The sequence below is a fragment of the Ailuropoda melanoleuca genome, chromosome 6, assembly GCF_002007445.2.
Source record: "Ailuropoda melanoleuca isolate Jingjing chromosome 6, ASM200744v2, whole genome shotgun sequence".
Taxonomy (NCBI): domain Eukaryota; kingdom Metazoa; phylum Chordata; class Mammalia; order Carnivora; family Ursidae; genus Ailuropoda; species Ailuropoda melanoleuca.
In genome coordinates this window covers 52,489,032-52,505,401 of record NC_048223.1, presented here as the reverse complement: position 1 = coordinate 52,505,401, position 16,370 = coordinate 52,489,032, and the positions used below count along the sequence as shown (strand labels likewise).

At 37.0% G+C, this 16,370-nt stretch overlaps 1 protein-coding gene across 1 annotated transcript in view; it reads right to left on the bottom strand.

The window, feature by feature from the left end:
- Window positions 1–411: 411 nt before the first annotated feature.
- The window catches only part of LOC100472743 (lipase member J), a 34,508-nt gene continuing 18,549 nt past the window's right edge, over window positions 412–16,370 (bottom strand). Inside the window, exons 6-11 of the mRNA XM_034663564.1 lie at window positions 16,161–16,348; window positions 14,875–14,984; window positions 13,237–13,373; window positions 12,508–12,654; window positions 5,658–5,927; window positions 412–4,722 (exon numbers count right to left, since the gene is read on the bottom strand). Coding sequence (XP_034519455.1) covers window positions 4,489–4,722; window positions 5,658–5,927; window positions 12,508–12,654; window positions 13,237–13,373; window positions 14,875–14,984; window positions 16,161–16,348 — 1,086 coding nt within the window. The 3' untranslated portion in view covers window positions 412–4,488. The remainder of the gene's footprint in view (window positions 4,723–5,657; window positions 5,928–12,507; window positions 12,655–13,236; window positions 13,374–14,874; window positions 14,985–16,160; window positions 16,349–16,370) is intronic.

Here is a 16,370-nt window from a genome sequence, read left to right as displayed (position 1 = left end):
TGTTTATCCCAGGCTACAAAGCCGTTTTTTTGTTTTTTTGTTTTTTTTGGCCATCAGATATACTGTGTATGTTTATTGACAATGGTGGTGAGGCAAAGTGTCAATTTTGCTTCCATATAAATGGTCCATATAAATATATTTTTTGAACCGACTTAAACTCAAAGCAACTTTGCTAAACTCACTGATTAATTCTAATGATTTATATGTAAACCACTTTCAATTTTCTATGCATTCATGTTAACTGAGAATAATGAGCTTCATTTTTCATTTTTTTTTAAAGATTTTATTTATTTATTTGACTAAGAGAGAGACAGCCAATGAGAGAGGGAACACAAGCAGGGGGAGTGGGAGAGGAAGAAGCAGGCTCCCAGCAGAGGAGCCTGACGTGGGGCTCGATCCCAGAATGCCGGGATCATGCCCTGAGCCAAAGGCAGACACTTAAGGACTGCGCCACCCAGGCACCCCCATTTTTCATTTTACTAACATTCATAACTTTGTTTCCTATGCTTGCCCTATTGTACAGCCGAGGATCTGTACTACAACATTGACATGAATATGTTATGGGACATATTTGTCCATCCCAGTTTCTGCAGGAAAGCTTTTGATTCCTCATCAATAACTACAATGTTTGATGTAGAGTTTGTTCTAAATACTCTTTGTCAGATTAAGGAAACTTTATTCTTACTTCAAGAGTTATTATCATAAATAGATTTTAAATTTTGCTCAATACTTCTTCCCATTTATTAAAATGATCATATGGCTCCCCGCTTCCCCCCTTTACTCTTTAACATGGTGATTTTCATAGCCTGGTTGTCAATATTCAGGCATTCCTGTTTTCTTTTCTCTTGAGTAAATACTTAAGAGTGGAACTGCTGGGTTACATGTTAAGTATATTTTTACTTTTATAAGAAATCACCGGGCTATTTTGCGATGTATATGAGTTCTAATTATTCCACAATCTTCCCAGTACTTAGCAATACCTCTCTTTTAATGCGTTATTCTAGTGACTATTAAATATCTCATACTGTTTTAATTTGTGTTTCTTTGATGACTAATGATGCTGAAAATATTTTCAAAGGCTGATTGGCCATCCCTTTTTCCCCACGGCTTTATTGAGGTATGATTGACAAAAATCATGTATATTTAAGGTGTACACTGTGATATTTTGATATATGTATACATTGTGAAATGATTACCACAATCAAGCTAAGTAATATAACTATCACTTTATGTAGTTATCTCTCGTGTGTGTGGTGAGAAGGCTTGAGATCCACTTTCTTTGCAACTTTCTAGAATATAGTATATTATTAACTATAGTCACCATGCTGTACGTTAGGTCTCTTGAACTTACTCATCTTATAACTGACAATTTGTGTCCTTTAACCAATATCTCCCCATACCTCCCATCCCATGGTAGCCACCGTTCTACTCTCTGTTACTATGAGTTTGACTTTTTTAGATTCTACATATAAATGAGATAATACAGTGTTTGTCTTTCTCTGTCTGACTTATTTCATTTAGCATAAAGTCCTCCAGGTTCACACATGTTTACACGTCCTTGCAAGTGGCAAGATTTCCTTCTTCTTTAAGGCTAGATTTTATATGCAGATATGATTATTGTATAGATAATGATGACTACACATAAACACGATGCTAGCCCACAAACATATATACCTATATGTACATCTAGGTAGATAGATGATCTTTATCCATCCATCCATCAACAGCCACGGGTTCTCTTCGCATCTCGACCACTGTGAATAATGCTGCAGTGAACATAGGAGTGCAGCTATCTCTTTGAGATAGTAATTTTATTTCTTTTGGATATATATCCAGTTGTGAGGTTATTGGATTACGTGGTAGTTCTATTTTTTCAGAAACCTCCATAATACTTCCTATAGTGACCCTACCAATTGCATTCTCACCAACAATGGATATAGGGTTCTCTTTTCTGTCCATCCTTGCCAACACCTGCTGTCTTTGATTTTTTGATGATAGCCATCCCAACAGGTGTGAGGTGATATCTCATTGTGGTTCTGATTTGCATTTCTATGATGTTAATTATGTTGAGCACTTTCTCTATACTTGGTTAATTAGCCATTCTTATATCTTTTGTGACGAGTCTATTTAGGTCTTTTGCTAAAATTTTCTTGGGTTCCTTTTCCTCTTATTGAGTTGTGAGAGTTATTTTTTTGTATTTCAGATAAATAGCTTTTATCAGATATATTTGTTGTACGTATTTTTTCTTAGGTGGTGTCTTGTCCGTCAGTCTCTTAAGTGTCATTTGATAGGCAGATTTTAATTGTAATTAGCAACATTTTCTTTATAATTGCTCATGCTGTGTTTCATCTAAGATATTTTTGCCTACCTCAAAATTACAAAGAATTTCTCCTCTGTTTCTTCTAGAAGTTTTAGAGTTTTGGGTTTTGGATTTAGGTCTATGTTCATTACAAATTAAATTTTATGTGTAATCTAGAGGTGAAAATTCATCTTTTTTTCTGTAATCATATCCACCTTTGAAAACACAATCTTTTGCCCATTGAAGACCAACTGACTACATACGTGTAGTCTGTCTCTGAACTCTGTACTGTTCCATGGATCTAGGTGTTTTTTTTACTAATACCACACTGTCTTAATTAATGCAGCTTTGTGATTTAAATCTTGCAATTGGGTCGTGCAAATCCTCCAACATTTTTCAAAATTACTTTGGCAATTCTAGATTAATTGTAATTCTACAAAAAATTTAGAATCAGTATACCCATTTCCAGAAAAAAAAGAGCCTAGTGGAATTTTTATTGCAATTTATTTGAATATATGGATAAATTTGAAGAGTGGGTATCTTAATAATATTGTCTTTCAACCTAAGCATATTTGTTTATCTGTATTCCTAAGTATTGTAACTGTAATATTGTAAATGGTGTATTTAAAATATCATTTTGCAATTATTTGACACTAGCATATAAACACACAACTTATTTTTGTATCCTGACATATCCTGAAACATTGCAAAATTTTAGCATTATTTCTAGCATCTTAGATGACTTGATCTTCCTTCAGGGAAAATTTACTTTTGCTTTTGATGGATGGTTAGGGCATCAATATTCCCAAATCAGCTTTGTACATTAAGAATTCTTATGATTCAAAGGTGGTCTAAGTTTCTGAAAGGGTGATCAATTTCCCGTTTGACTTTATTCTTAGTGTTATACTACTTTGAGGTTCCAATCCAAAGCCCGAGGATCAAGGTCTATCAGAGAAACTTTCTTTTGGTAAACTGATTATAGTTTTTATTCTCAACTAATTGCTTGCAAGATTTTAATTATATACCTGGAATAAGCAGATGTTGCTAGGACATAAACAGCTAAAATGCCAGGCTTACTTTCCTGGACTTCTTTTTCTTGACCTTATTCTTCCCTGCATTTTTAGCTCTCCTTGTCTTCAAATAAATGCTTTTCACATTGTCCCAGGTCTGAATTACTCAGTCCACCATTACCAGAAACTTCCAACTTATTTTTTAAATCTCACCATGAGTAATCTTCTGCATAATTACCCTCTCCCATTTGTCTTATTTGAAGGATCATTCGAAAACTCTGAAGCAACACTTAATGCTATATTCACATTCTTGAACTCTTTAAAAAGATATCTCTAAGTGTGTATCTATTTTCAGTGCTCTACTTTTTCATACTAAGGGTTACCAAAGAAAGGAAGGACTGACCTGTAGTCTGAACTGTGGCTTTTTAAGTTATGTGCCTTCTCTTAGCTGTATTCCAATCATCTATGCACACATTTTATTTTTTCTCACTATCTATGCATATTCCATTATCTTTTGCAGAAGACATTTTGAAGCCCATAAGCATATATGGAGCACAGAGTTAGCAAGCTCAGAGCGAACCGAATTTGGCTTGGCTTTTAACCATTGCTACTCTTTACACACACTTGCTGGAAAGGCAGGCTATACACCCTGAGAAGTGAGGTACAGCTCCTCCATGGCTTTTAGGATCTCCCCTGGCCAGATAGGCAGAAGCACCAATATTACACTGGCATCCAAGCTTTCGTTCTTCCCTTTTTCCTCCCCTAAACGTCTTTACATAGCTCAAAAGTGTGTCTACTCTTCATTCAGCATAGAGAAAAATTAGCTTTCATATCAGCAAGCATTCTCCCAAACTCTTTTTATATCATATATGCTCATATTTCTTTGAAGAAAAGAAAGCATCTTTCTCAAAAAGTCATCCCTTAAAAATTATGCTTTTAGTTCCCTAGGTTTGCATGTAGAAAAACAACAGATTGCTTTGGGCTGAGTTAGAATCTGCCATTTTTCCTCATATAATAAATGCCACTGATTTAATGAATGGAAGGCCCAGGGCAGTGAAAAAAATAGGGAAAAAGTCCAGACTTTATTTAAATAACTGGGAAAACATGCATTGCAAGAAAAAAGTGATTGGATTTTAAGAGAAGTGATACAGACCCTTCAACACACAGTACCGTAGTTCTTTATAGATTGCCTTGGATAATGGCAATGATTTCACGGTAAACTTGCTGATACACACCTAATCCGAACAAAAAGTCTATATGATTGTAGTAAGAAATAGTTTTATGGTAAATATGGTTTGTAATTTCAGAAAGCAGATTTTTCACATCTTCAGGATCGGCCAACAGGTCATTGCCCCCGTTCCAAGTTGCTGTTGATACATTCATGTTCCTCACATCGTAAAATGGAGAAGTGGACTAAATGTAGAGGGATTTCACAGAAAATAATACATAGAAAGTGTTCTTTACTAGTCTTTAAATGATGAATCAACACAATTTTAAAGTAAGCTGAATCTAAAATAATGACTATTACAGAACCAATGAATATTGAAAGGGTCGTCATTACGGTTTTTACTTAGAAATAGGTCAGATACAAACCAAAACTAGACTGTTTGCTCTAATTCAGGGTATTCAGACATTCCACAGAGGGAATTTCAGATTTATAAGGCGTGAAAGTACTTTAATCAAAATTTTCTGTGGCTGTATAACTGCCAATATGTTCATCAGTAAATGGTAAATATTGGCAGTGGGAGCCAAATCTGATTTTGTTGATTTTCATCTTTCTATTTTACTTCAGAGTTTTATGCAAGCAAATCGTATCAGGCATGAAGTTTAACTAAGGCAGAAAAGCATGGTGGAAAAGAATAACTTTGAAGAAGACAGAGTTGGGCTCTAATACCTCAAGCTTTCTGTCATCCTCCTCATACAATTAACACCACCTTCTCATTAACTTTTATCTTTTCTTCATTATTATGGGTTTGTCTTATCTTCCCAAATACAGTCAATAGCTTTTAGGGTCAAGAACCATATTACGCCTTTTATTTCTTATTTAACTAATCACAGAGCTATACATATTATAAGCACAAAATTTTTCCTCTTGAGGGAGGATGAATTACTCTTCAGCCTGTCAAACTTCTCCAGGATTATCCAAGGTATTTGTCATTAAAATACATAGAAAACTTGGAAAAGCCTCTTGTTGGATGGGACAATATGGAGTCAAATCATGGCGATCTGCATGTGCTGGTCCTTCTCACTCTGTCATTCTACTCTTGGGCTTCACTGAGCCACTGTCTGTAGCAACACCATCTGAACTGATCAAGGAGATCGTTTTTAGCTTATACATAATTACGTACCTGATTAAAATGAGCCAAGTTCAGAACAGGACTGCCCCAATCAAAAGCTCTCAAGTGACTAGAATTAAAAAGCTGAAAGAAAAATTGTAAAAGCAAGATCATACTCATCTGTTTATTACAGCGCGGCTGGTGAAATGAGGTGTGCATTGCACGTACTGCCCCTTTGTACTGGGCCTGTTGGTATATGTGCAGGGAGACTTCTTTGCTTCTCCCTTCCTTTGTATAGGGCAAGAAATGGAAGAGAGAGGGGGTAGGGGAGGGGGGCAGGAGAATTTACAGAACATGGTTCTATCATCTTCATATAAATGCACATTTCCCCAAGGCCTTTTACCTTGTTAAAGGGAGCCTGTGTGCTTGGGGCAACATCAGCCTTCCCCAGAAATCCTCAAGTTCATTCACAGAGGTCAAAAGTGAGTGTCTACGCACACCAGGATGGCCTAGTCTGTTGAGCTTTGGGGGCGCCTGGGTGGCTCAGTTGGGAGCATCCGACTCTTGGTTTCGGTTCAGGTCCTGATCTCGGGTTGTGGGATTGAGCCCTGCGTTGGGCTCTGCACTCAGTAGGGGGTCTGCTTGAAGATTCTCTCTCTCCCTCTCCCTCTATCCCTACACCTGTGCTCATGCTCTCTCTCTTTCTTTCTAAAATAAATAAATAAATGAATAAATCTTAACAAAGAAAAAGTGAGTACCTAGGACTAAGTGCACTAGGACTGAAATGATACTTCCCCAAACACCCTTGCTTCAAACAACAGCGCTCAAGAGCATGTTCCAGAAGCCATCCCTTGCTTCACCATCCATACTTGTAGCTTCACCACCACTAACTGCTGTGAGTCTATTAGGTCTAATCTAATTGAGTCCATTTTTCCCCCTAATAATGTTTTAACTGGAGGAAGGTCCAGACTCTCAGCTTAGCCATCTTCTCTGGGACTCTGAACCTGACAGGTCTCCAGGCACCCCCCATTTTATCTCCTCCCAACTCCCCCAACTCCTAAAACTCTCTACCATCTGGAATTCTGTCATTAGCCTGTATCTTAAAACTCATCTCGGAGGGGCTCTTTTACCTTCCTGCTCTCTGGACAACCTAATTTCCCCAAGAACACTTCTTCCCCTGCATCTCTTTCCTTCCACAAAACTGGCTGCGGTTATTTATGATCTTAACATTTGGAAAACGTGTCAATTCTGAGGAATTTCCTCATATTACCTATGAGCAGTACTTGACCAGTTGTCCATTTCTATCCTCAAGAGCTTTTCTTCACTTAGCTTCTGGAATATCATCATTTCTTGATCTTCATTTTTCACTCCCTGCTCCTTTTTTGGTTTCCTTGGTGTATTCATCCAGCTGCTGCTGCCTGACCTCGAGTCTTTCCATGTCTCAGCCCTCCACCCTTGCTCTTCTTCTCCCCATCTGTACTCATTCTGTGTGTGTTCTCATCCAGCCTCTTGGCTTTCAGTGGTGTCCATATTTAAAATGTTTATCTTCTTCTGTAAGTCTCTTCTAAACACTAGACTCTTATACACAACTGCTTATTCAAATTAATCACTGGGATGTCTCACACTTAACATCTCCAAAGTTGAACATCTTATCTGTCCCTCAAACCTGCACTGCCACCAAACGTCCTTATCTCCTTTAATGGCTATTGAATCTTTTCCTTACTTAGGCCAGAATGTCTGGAGTCATCCAAGACTCTTCTCTCTCTCTTCTCATAGAATCCGTCATTATCCTTGGCTGCATGTTTCCCATACATATGTGTACTCAGAACCTAACCCTCTTCGCCACCATTCCTGGGAACAACACATCAGTGCAGGCCATCATCATTCCTGTTTGGATTATGGTAGGAAGCTCCTAACTTTCTCATTGTTTCCACCTCAGTGTATCCAATATGGCACCCAAAGCATTCTTTTTTTTTTTTCCAAGTAAACTCTACCACCAACGTGGGGCTCAAACTCATAACCCCAAGATCAAGAGTCATATGCTCTGCCAAGTGAGCCAGCCAGGTGCCCCCGAAGGCATTCCTTTAAAAATATAAATCATATCATGTCCCTTCCCTGCTCAAAAACCCGTAGTGGCTACTCACTTCAGCCAGAAAGCCAAAGTCTTCACAATGGCGTACTTGTTCCCTTCTGGTTCTAGTACGTTTCTGCCCCCTTTTCCCTACTCCTTTCTCCCTTAATCACTGACATCAGCCTCACTGGCCTTTTAGCCATACCTCTCAGAAATCCCCTGACTAAAGGGCTTTGCATTGGCTATTCTCTCTGTCTGGAATGTTCTTCCTTCCAGTTCACATTGCTAATTTTCTCGGCTCCTTTAAATCTTTTCTCGAATGTCACCATCTTGTTGCAGCTGGCAACTCCCTATTCAAAAACACAACTGACTACCCAGTATGCCTAATCAGTTTATCTTGCTTTTCCCCTTTATTTTTCCATAGCTTCTATGCCTTTCTAAAGTTTTAATAATTTCCTTATTTTCTATGCTTAATGTTTACTGTCTGTATATCTACCACTAGAATGTAAGCTTAAAGAGGACAGGAATATTTATTTTGTCCACTGGTATATATCCTGAGCATAGAACAGTACAGGGCACACATAGTAGGTGCTCAATAAATATTGTTTCAATGATGAATAGATGCAAAGATTGCTTAGATTTTCCTGGCCTACCTATCACCAGGAATGAAGTAAAATCTAGAGATAAGTTAGAGATTTTTAATAATTTACCTCAAAACAATCACTTAGTAGATTTAAATATTTTTAAATGAGAAAGCCCTTAATCAATATCTCAATGATACTGTAAATTCAACAGTGTTTTTTAAATTTAAATAATACTCATAATCATCACCCTGTTGAACTTTTATAATATTTTTGTTAGTTAAGTCAGAGCATTATTATCAACTCCATTTTTTAAATTAAGGAAACTGACTTCAGAAAGATTAAATGAGATTGCTCAGTGTCTCACTGCCAGTAAGGTTCAGAGAAAGGATTCAGTGTCTGATATTTTGATCTCAAGTATCCTGTTATTTCTAAGATATTATCCTGGCTTTCAACATTAAGGTGATATACGCACTGGACTTTTTTCTTCATCAATATTCATTCAACAAATATTCTTGGGTATCTGCTGTTTGCCCAGAACTCTTGGCCTTGCAAATGTAGAAGTGAATAAAACTTGCACATGGTCCTCATGGGGTTCACAATTGAACAGAGGACACCTGTGTTCTAGTCTTAGGTTTTTTATTTTTTTATGTTTTATTATGACTATTATTATTATTTAATCTTAGGTTTTTTTTTTTAAAGGTATAGCTCTGAATCTTTGGGCAAGTCAAATGATGAACATGGCCTCAATGATTTCTAGTCTACTATTCTGAATTAATATTTTCTCATTTGTAAAATAGAAAATAATTATATTGCTCTGATCATTGCTTAGCATTAGAAGACCTAATAGATTTTGATATTTTAATTTAGAACTATTTTTAAGTAAATAATAGAAATAAAAAGATACAATTATATTTTAATTAAGTACCTAAATATACTTACTAAATGTGTAATTTTTGCATTAATGTAGAAACTATTACTGGATTTCCAAGTTATGTAGTCTGTCATCCCATACTGAAAACAAACAAAACTCTTAGGGCTCACACAGACACACACACCCCTTTTGAAAACACAAAGAACTGAAAATATAGAAAGAAATGACCAGGAAAAATGGAAAAGAAAAAATAAAAAAACCCTCAAAAAAGCAAAATACTAAAGCCAGTTTTTCCTTCAAGTTATTTGCCAATCCCAGAGATTCTGAAGTTTCATTGTGAGAACTCAGCTAGTTGAAGAAAACCAAAATCAGCCCAGGGCCTGCCAAGGGTAGTTCGGAGATTTAAAAAGAAACCCTCTCCATGATGAACTGGGCTCCTGAAATTCTACACGACTCCCAGTGAAGCAATCAGAAAGACAGCAGCCTTCATGTCAACCTGTCATCTAAGTTTGCATTGCCTACAAGGTCCCTGGGAAACTCAATCAGTGAACAAGACATATAATGTCAATGTTATCCTGTCAAAACCTCAGCAAGTTATCTTAAGGATATCCACAAACTGCTTCTCAGATAGAGAGGCAGAAGACCCAGAACAGCCAACACAATACTGTAAGGGAAGAACAAAGTTGGAGGACTGACACATAACAACTTCAAGATGTACTGTAAACCTACAGTAATCAAGACAGTGTGGTATTGATGAAAGAACAGACAAACAGATCCATAGAATGGAACAGAGGGTCCCAAAATAGACCCTATAAGCATAATCAACAGATCTTTGACAAGGGATAAAAAGCAATACAATAGAGAAACAATGGTATCTTCAGCAAATGGTGCTGGAACAATGAGACAACCACATGGAAAAGAAAAAAAAAAAGAATCAAGACACAGACCTCACACCCTTCACAAGAGTTAACTCAAAATAGAACACAGACCTAAATGTCAAACTCGAAACTATGAAACTCCTAGAAGATAACATAGCAGAGAAAACCTAGTTGATTTTGGGTCTAGTGATGACTTCTTAGATAAAACACCAAAGGCACAATCTATGAAAGAAATAACTGATAAGCTGGACTTTATTAAAGTTAAAAACATTCACTTTACAAAAGACAATATCAAGAGAATTAGTAGACAGGTCACAGACTGGAAGAAAATATTTGCAGAAGACATATCTATGAAGGACTGTTACCCAAAATGTACAAAGAAGTCTTCAAACTCAACAATGAGAAAACAAACAACCTGATTTAAAAATGGGCCAAAGACCTTAACAGATACCTCACCGAATAGCAAATGATGATGAAAAGATGCTCTGCATCATATGTCATCAGGGAAATGCAACTTAAAAGAACAATGAGATACCACTACAAACCTATGAAAATGACAAAAGTCCAAAACATCGACAGCTCCAAATGCTGGTGAGGATGAGGAGCCCCAGGAATTCTCATTCACTGCTAGTGGTAATGCAAAATAGTACAACCACTTTGGAAAACAGTTGGGTGGTCTCTTATAAAACAAAATCTATCCTTGTCATGCCATCCCGCAATCACACTCCTTGGTATTTACCCAAGGGCGTTGAAAACTCATGTTCATGCAAAATCTGCACATTGGTGTTTATGGCATCTTTACTCATGATTGTCATAACTTGAACCAAAATGTCCTTTAGTAGGTGGATAGATAAAGACTGGCACATCCAGACCAGACAATAGAATATTTCTCAGCACAAAAAATAAATGAGCTTCCAAGCCAGGAAAAGACATGGAGCAACCTTAAATGTAAGCTACTAAGTGGAAGAAGGCAATCTGAAAGGGCTACAAACTGTGTGATTCCAACTACGTGACATTCTGGAAAAGGCAAAACTGTGGGAGACAAGAAAAAGATCAGTGCTATAGTGGTTGCCAGAACTTAAGTGGGGAGGGATGAATAGACAAAGCACAGAGGATTTTTAGGGCAGTGAAAATATCCTATATGAACTATGATGGTGGATCCCTGTCATTATACATTTGTTAAAACCCACAGCATGTGGAACACCAGAGTGAACCATACTGTAAACTATGGATTTGGGGTGTTTATGACGTGTTGATGTAGGCTCATCGGCTGTAACAAATGTACCACCCTGGCGGTCCTTGCTACACCCAAGGTCATCTAAGTTTTTCCCTATGTTATCTTCTAAGACTTTTAGAGTGCCACATTTCACATTTACGTCTATGATACAAATTTGAGTTAGTTTTGTGAAGGGTATAAATTTTGTGTCTGGATTCATTTTTTTTCATGCGGATGTCCAGTTGTCCCAACACCATTTGTCGAAGATACTATTGTTTTTCTATTGCACTGCCTTTTCTCCTTTGTCAAAATTCTGTTGATGATATTTATGGGGCTTCATTTCTGGGCTTTCTATTCTGTTCCACTGATCTTCTTGTTTCTTCTTTAACTTACCCCACACTGTCTAGATTACTGTGGTTTAATAGTAAGTCTTTAAGTTCAATAGTACCAGTCCTCCAACTTTGCTCTTTCCCTTCAATACTCTATTGATTACTCTGGGTTTTGCTTCTCTCTATAAACTTTAGAAGTCATATGTCAATATCCTTAAAAGAGCTTGCTGGGATTTTGACTGAGATTGCATTTAATCTATGGACTAAATTGGTTAAGAATGGACCTCTTGACAACTTCTCTTTCTTTGAATGAATAAATTGGTTCTCATTGGGAAATTATTAAATGGTACAGGTGCGGGAACCAACCAGTTATCTAAATGCCACAACCATTTCTGCCAAGTCCTGATTTTTAATTTAATGTGCTTAAAAAGTCTTAGAATGAATGCCCACATCTGTAACAGCATCTATACACAATCAATCCATGTGGCCTTGCTCATAGTAGCTTGAACCCCTAACAGTCTCCCACTCCAGGAATTTTGATGAATGCCAGAAGCATGTAAGATAATTAGAAGGCACTAATGCTAATTACAAAAGGGTCAACAAAAAAGGGAAGGATTGTTAGGAACCAAGTTATAAGAGCAGGAGTTGTGAAAAACAAGTGATAGAAGACAACTTAAATAAAAGAATTTTTGGGAAACTAACACCCAATAGTAAAGGCCAATAAAGAGACACAACACAGCACCTGCTCTCTGTTCTTTACAGAGAGCAAGACAAATGTGACTACAGAATAATCCCAGCATGCTCATGCTGATTAGTTTCAGAATGTTGGTATAGTCACAAAACCAGAAAGGTAAGAATCTATTAGTATATGTGGATAAATCATAAAATCACACACAAGGCATAAATTAAGTACTATTAAAGAGCTGCTTTCTAAAAATTGACAAAATACATTTCAAATTCAACTTGTTCTCACCATATTTAGGTTCTCCAGGTCACATCCATAAATCATAAACAAGATATCGCGGCAAATCTTACCAATAATCTTCAGTGGACACAGCTTTGAACCAACAAATCTTTTAAATGAGGTATTAGGTAGGAAGTCTTTGTTGCCAAAGAAAGCCTGTAAAACAAATTTAGTTTATTTATATTTGGAAGACCAAAATAACTAATTAAGAAATGGTGCAATGAGTTCATTATATTTATAATCAAATGCATCATCTAACATTAATTTAAAACATTTAAATTAGAGGGGTGCCAGGGTGGCACAGTTGGTTAGGTGAATGACTCTTGATTTTGGCTCAGGTCATGATCTCAGGGTTGTGAGATGGAGCCTCATGTCAGGCTCCGCGCTCAGAGCAGTCTGCTTGTCCCTCTGCCTGCTTGCCCCCAGTCGCTCCTGCATTTTCTCTCTCTTTCAAATAAATAATTAAATAAAATCTTTAAAAAAAACATTTAAATTAAGTACAGAACTTGGAAGCAAGAGATAGAGATAAGTTGACTACTGGATTTTCCTTCACAATGAGATGTCCACAGGTATTATAAGTAAAATCCTGTTCTTTTGGAAAAAAAAAGAAAGAATCCAGTGTCACTGAACCCAAAAAAAATTAAATTCATACAAACGTAGTCAAGACCTTTTATTTTGAAAGGACAGAATCGTCATCATTTTGGATTATCAACTACATAAAGGAAAGGAATAGCATACCTTTATCACTGACTTCCATTTGTATGCCATTTTAATTAAAGGGCTCTTTGAGTATTTAATAGAAAAAACTGGAGCTAAGGCAAAAAATATTTTGATTCTTTCAGCTATCTTTGGTATTGTGGAAAACGTTATGAAAGCTGAAAGAAAATAAGACAGAAATTAACTATTCTTACACAATTACTAGCATGTAAGAAATGACATCATGGCAAGTAAGAGTAAGTTCAATATGCTATGACCACTTAATTGACTCATTCATTTCTTGATTCCCTTATCAAACATTTATCGATCACTCAGTATGAGACATGCATATCGATCACAACCTCATACTGATAATTAGTATTAAAAACAATGTCTAGACCATAAATAATGATAAATCAGCAATAAAAGAGTCTTGTAATACCACAGTTGAAGCAATATGGAACATTTCTATAACTGGCAATGGTGAAAATAAGTTGCAGAGCCTTTCTGATATTCGAATCTTACACTTTAGGTGAGAGATTCAATACGTGTCAAATGGTTTAATATTTACTTTTAATATATTTCAAAACATCCTTCCCTTCTTGTATGGAGGATACCAAACACTAGTTTATATTTTATTGTTAGTTTAGAGTCATTAATATGACAAATTTTAGTTTTCCCCTTTATGACATCTTATCAAGCTACATTCTTACACATCTCTCTTTTTATAGCTTTTCTGTCTTCTGAATTCTGAGAAGACAACCAAAGAATTATATAACATATTATGTGTCAATAAACCCTAGCACATAGCCCACTTTTTTCTTATTTAATAATTTTCTAAGATTCCTGGTTCCAGATAACTGAACAGCTAGAGAATTCAGACTCTGAGTCACACACATAGTTAACAAACATCAGAGAAAAGATCTACGGAAAATTGGATTAGACTGTTATTTAACACAATTTTTTAAAGCAGGAAGTGGATTATTCCTGCAAGAAAAGGATAATTTTCAACCTAGAAAAGACTCAGTGAATACTGGCTGCTATTATAAAATAGCCTTTGTTACTTCCAAATTAGGAAGTGTGGGAGTAAGAATGTTTACCACACCATGTAAGAGAATTATGTTGGGTTTTAGAGAATTTTTTTTCTTTTCTGAAAGTGAAGTTGTTATGCATTAAATAGAAGCATTGTTGTTGTGAGCTGACGGAAGCTCTTTTCTAGCCTCTTTAAACATAGGAAGACTTTGCTCATCTTCGTGTATGAATCGTATATGTATCATCCAAAGTTTAATCTGTCCTAAATGCATAAACATAAATGGCTTCTCACATCTCTCCCTTATGCCACACTTAAATGACAATAATAATAAGTATGAAATTTCTATTTGAGGAGCAAGTGGTAGTTGTGATCTCACTTTGATCCCAAGATGGCTACCCAACTTCTGAACACTTGGAAACAAAGACAACCACCCACAACCTGTTATTACAATGAATTCTTTGTGACTGAAGAAGACAAGGTAGAAGTAAGGAGGGGGTGAGCTCCCAGGGCCTGGCTGCGGGATGCTCCTCTCAGAGCTCTGCTTTGTGTCACTTGTAGCTCTGGGAGCTTGCCCACGTCCTTAGGAGATGTGTCTGCAAACGCTACAAGTCATTGTGGACTACTAGCGACAATCCTTCTTGCCATACCAATAGTGGTGCCCTGGGAATGGCCTATGTAAAATATTTCCTCTTGTCCTGTGTGCTTCACGATGAAGTCAATGGAGGCTGGGAGGTCGTATTTTGCCATCTCATCAAAACTACAAAAGAAAAAAGGAAGTTGAAATCTCCTTGATTCTAATGTGTTGTTGACACTTGAAGATGATGAAAAGGTAAGTGAATGAAAACAATTTTCAATTCTCTTTAGGTATTTTTTTTTAAAATCACACCCAGGGGTAGAGATTTATTATTTTTTTAATTTATTTATTTGACAGTGGTAGAGACAGCCAGTGAAAGAGCGAACACAAGCAGGGGGAGTGGGAGAGGAAGAAGCAGGCTCCCAGTGGGAGAAGCCCGATGTGGGGCTCGATCCCAGGACCCTGGGACCATGCCCTGAGCTGAAGGCAGATGCTTAACGACTGAGCCACTCAGGCGCCCCCAATTCTCTTTAGGTATTATCAAGAAGTTATGGGGTGCCTGGGTGGCTCAGTTGGTTGAGCATCTGACTCTTGATTTCGGCTCAGTTCGTGGTCTCAGGGTCATGAGATCGAGCCCTGGATCAGACTCTGCGCTCAGTGTGGAGCCTGCTTGAGATTCTCTCTCTCTCTCCCTCTGCCCCTTTCCTGAATCATTCTCTCTCTCAAATAAATAAATCTTAAAAAAAAAAGAAGTTACATGTCATAATTTATCTACTGAATAATGACTTCTATGAGAGCATAAAGTCAAGGAAATAAAAGAGTTCCAAGATGGTCTTATAAAGAGGCTGTTTGTTTATTTTATATATAAGGAGATAAACTAAATATCTAGGTTATGAAGCAAAACAATAGTTAAAGGAAGGGTGGGGTTAACCAATAAAGGTTACTACTGAAGAATGAGAAAATCAAACAAACACTCTTTAATTTTCAAGCAAAAATTGACATAAATTGTGATGGTCTCTTAAAAGACCTGATTGAGAGAAGACACTTTTACTTTATTTCATTCAAACACAAAACAAAATATCCGACACACTTATAAAATAAAGCGAGGGGCGCCTGGGTGGCACAGCGGTTAAGCGTCTGCCTTCGGCTCAGGGCGTGATCCCGGCGTTGTGGGATCGAGCCCCACGTCAGGCTCCTCCACTGTGAGCCTGCTTCTTCCTCTCCCACTCCCCCTGCTTGTGTTCCTTCTCTCGCTGGCTGTCTCTATCTCTTTCAAATAAATAAATAAAATCTTTAAAAAAAAAAAATAAAATAAAATAAAATAAAATAAAGCGAAATATTACTCGATGCTATTTGCACCTGAAGGCCCAGAATTCTTTAGAATTTGTCTTCAGATACTTGTGTTTCCTGGACCAGGTAGTCCCTCTACTGTTCCCCAGCCACACGTCATAACCAGCATCTGCCAGGATGAAGCCCAGGCTGTTATTAAATAAGACCAGAACACCCACCAATTGATTAACAAGCCTTGGGAGAGCCCAGAGGATATTTCATTTACCAAGTTGAAAAAAA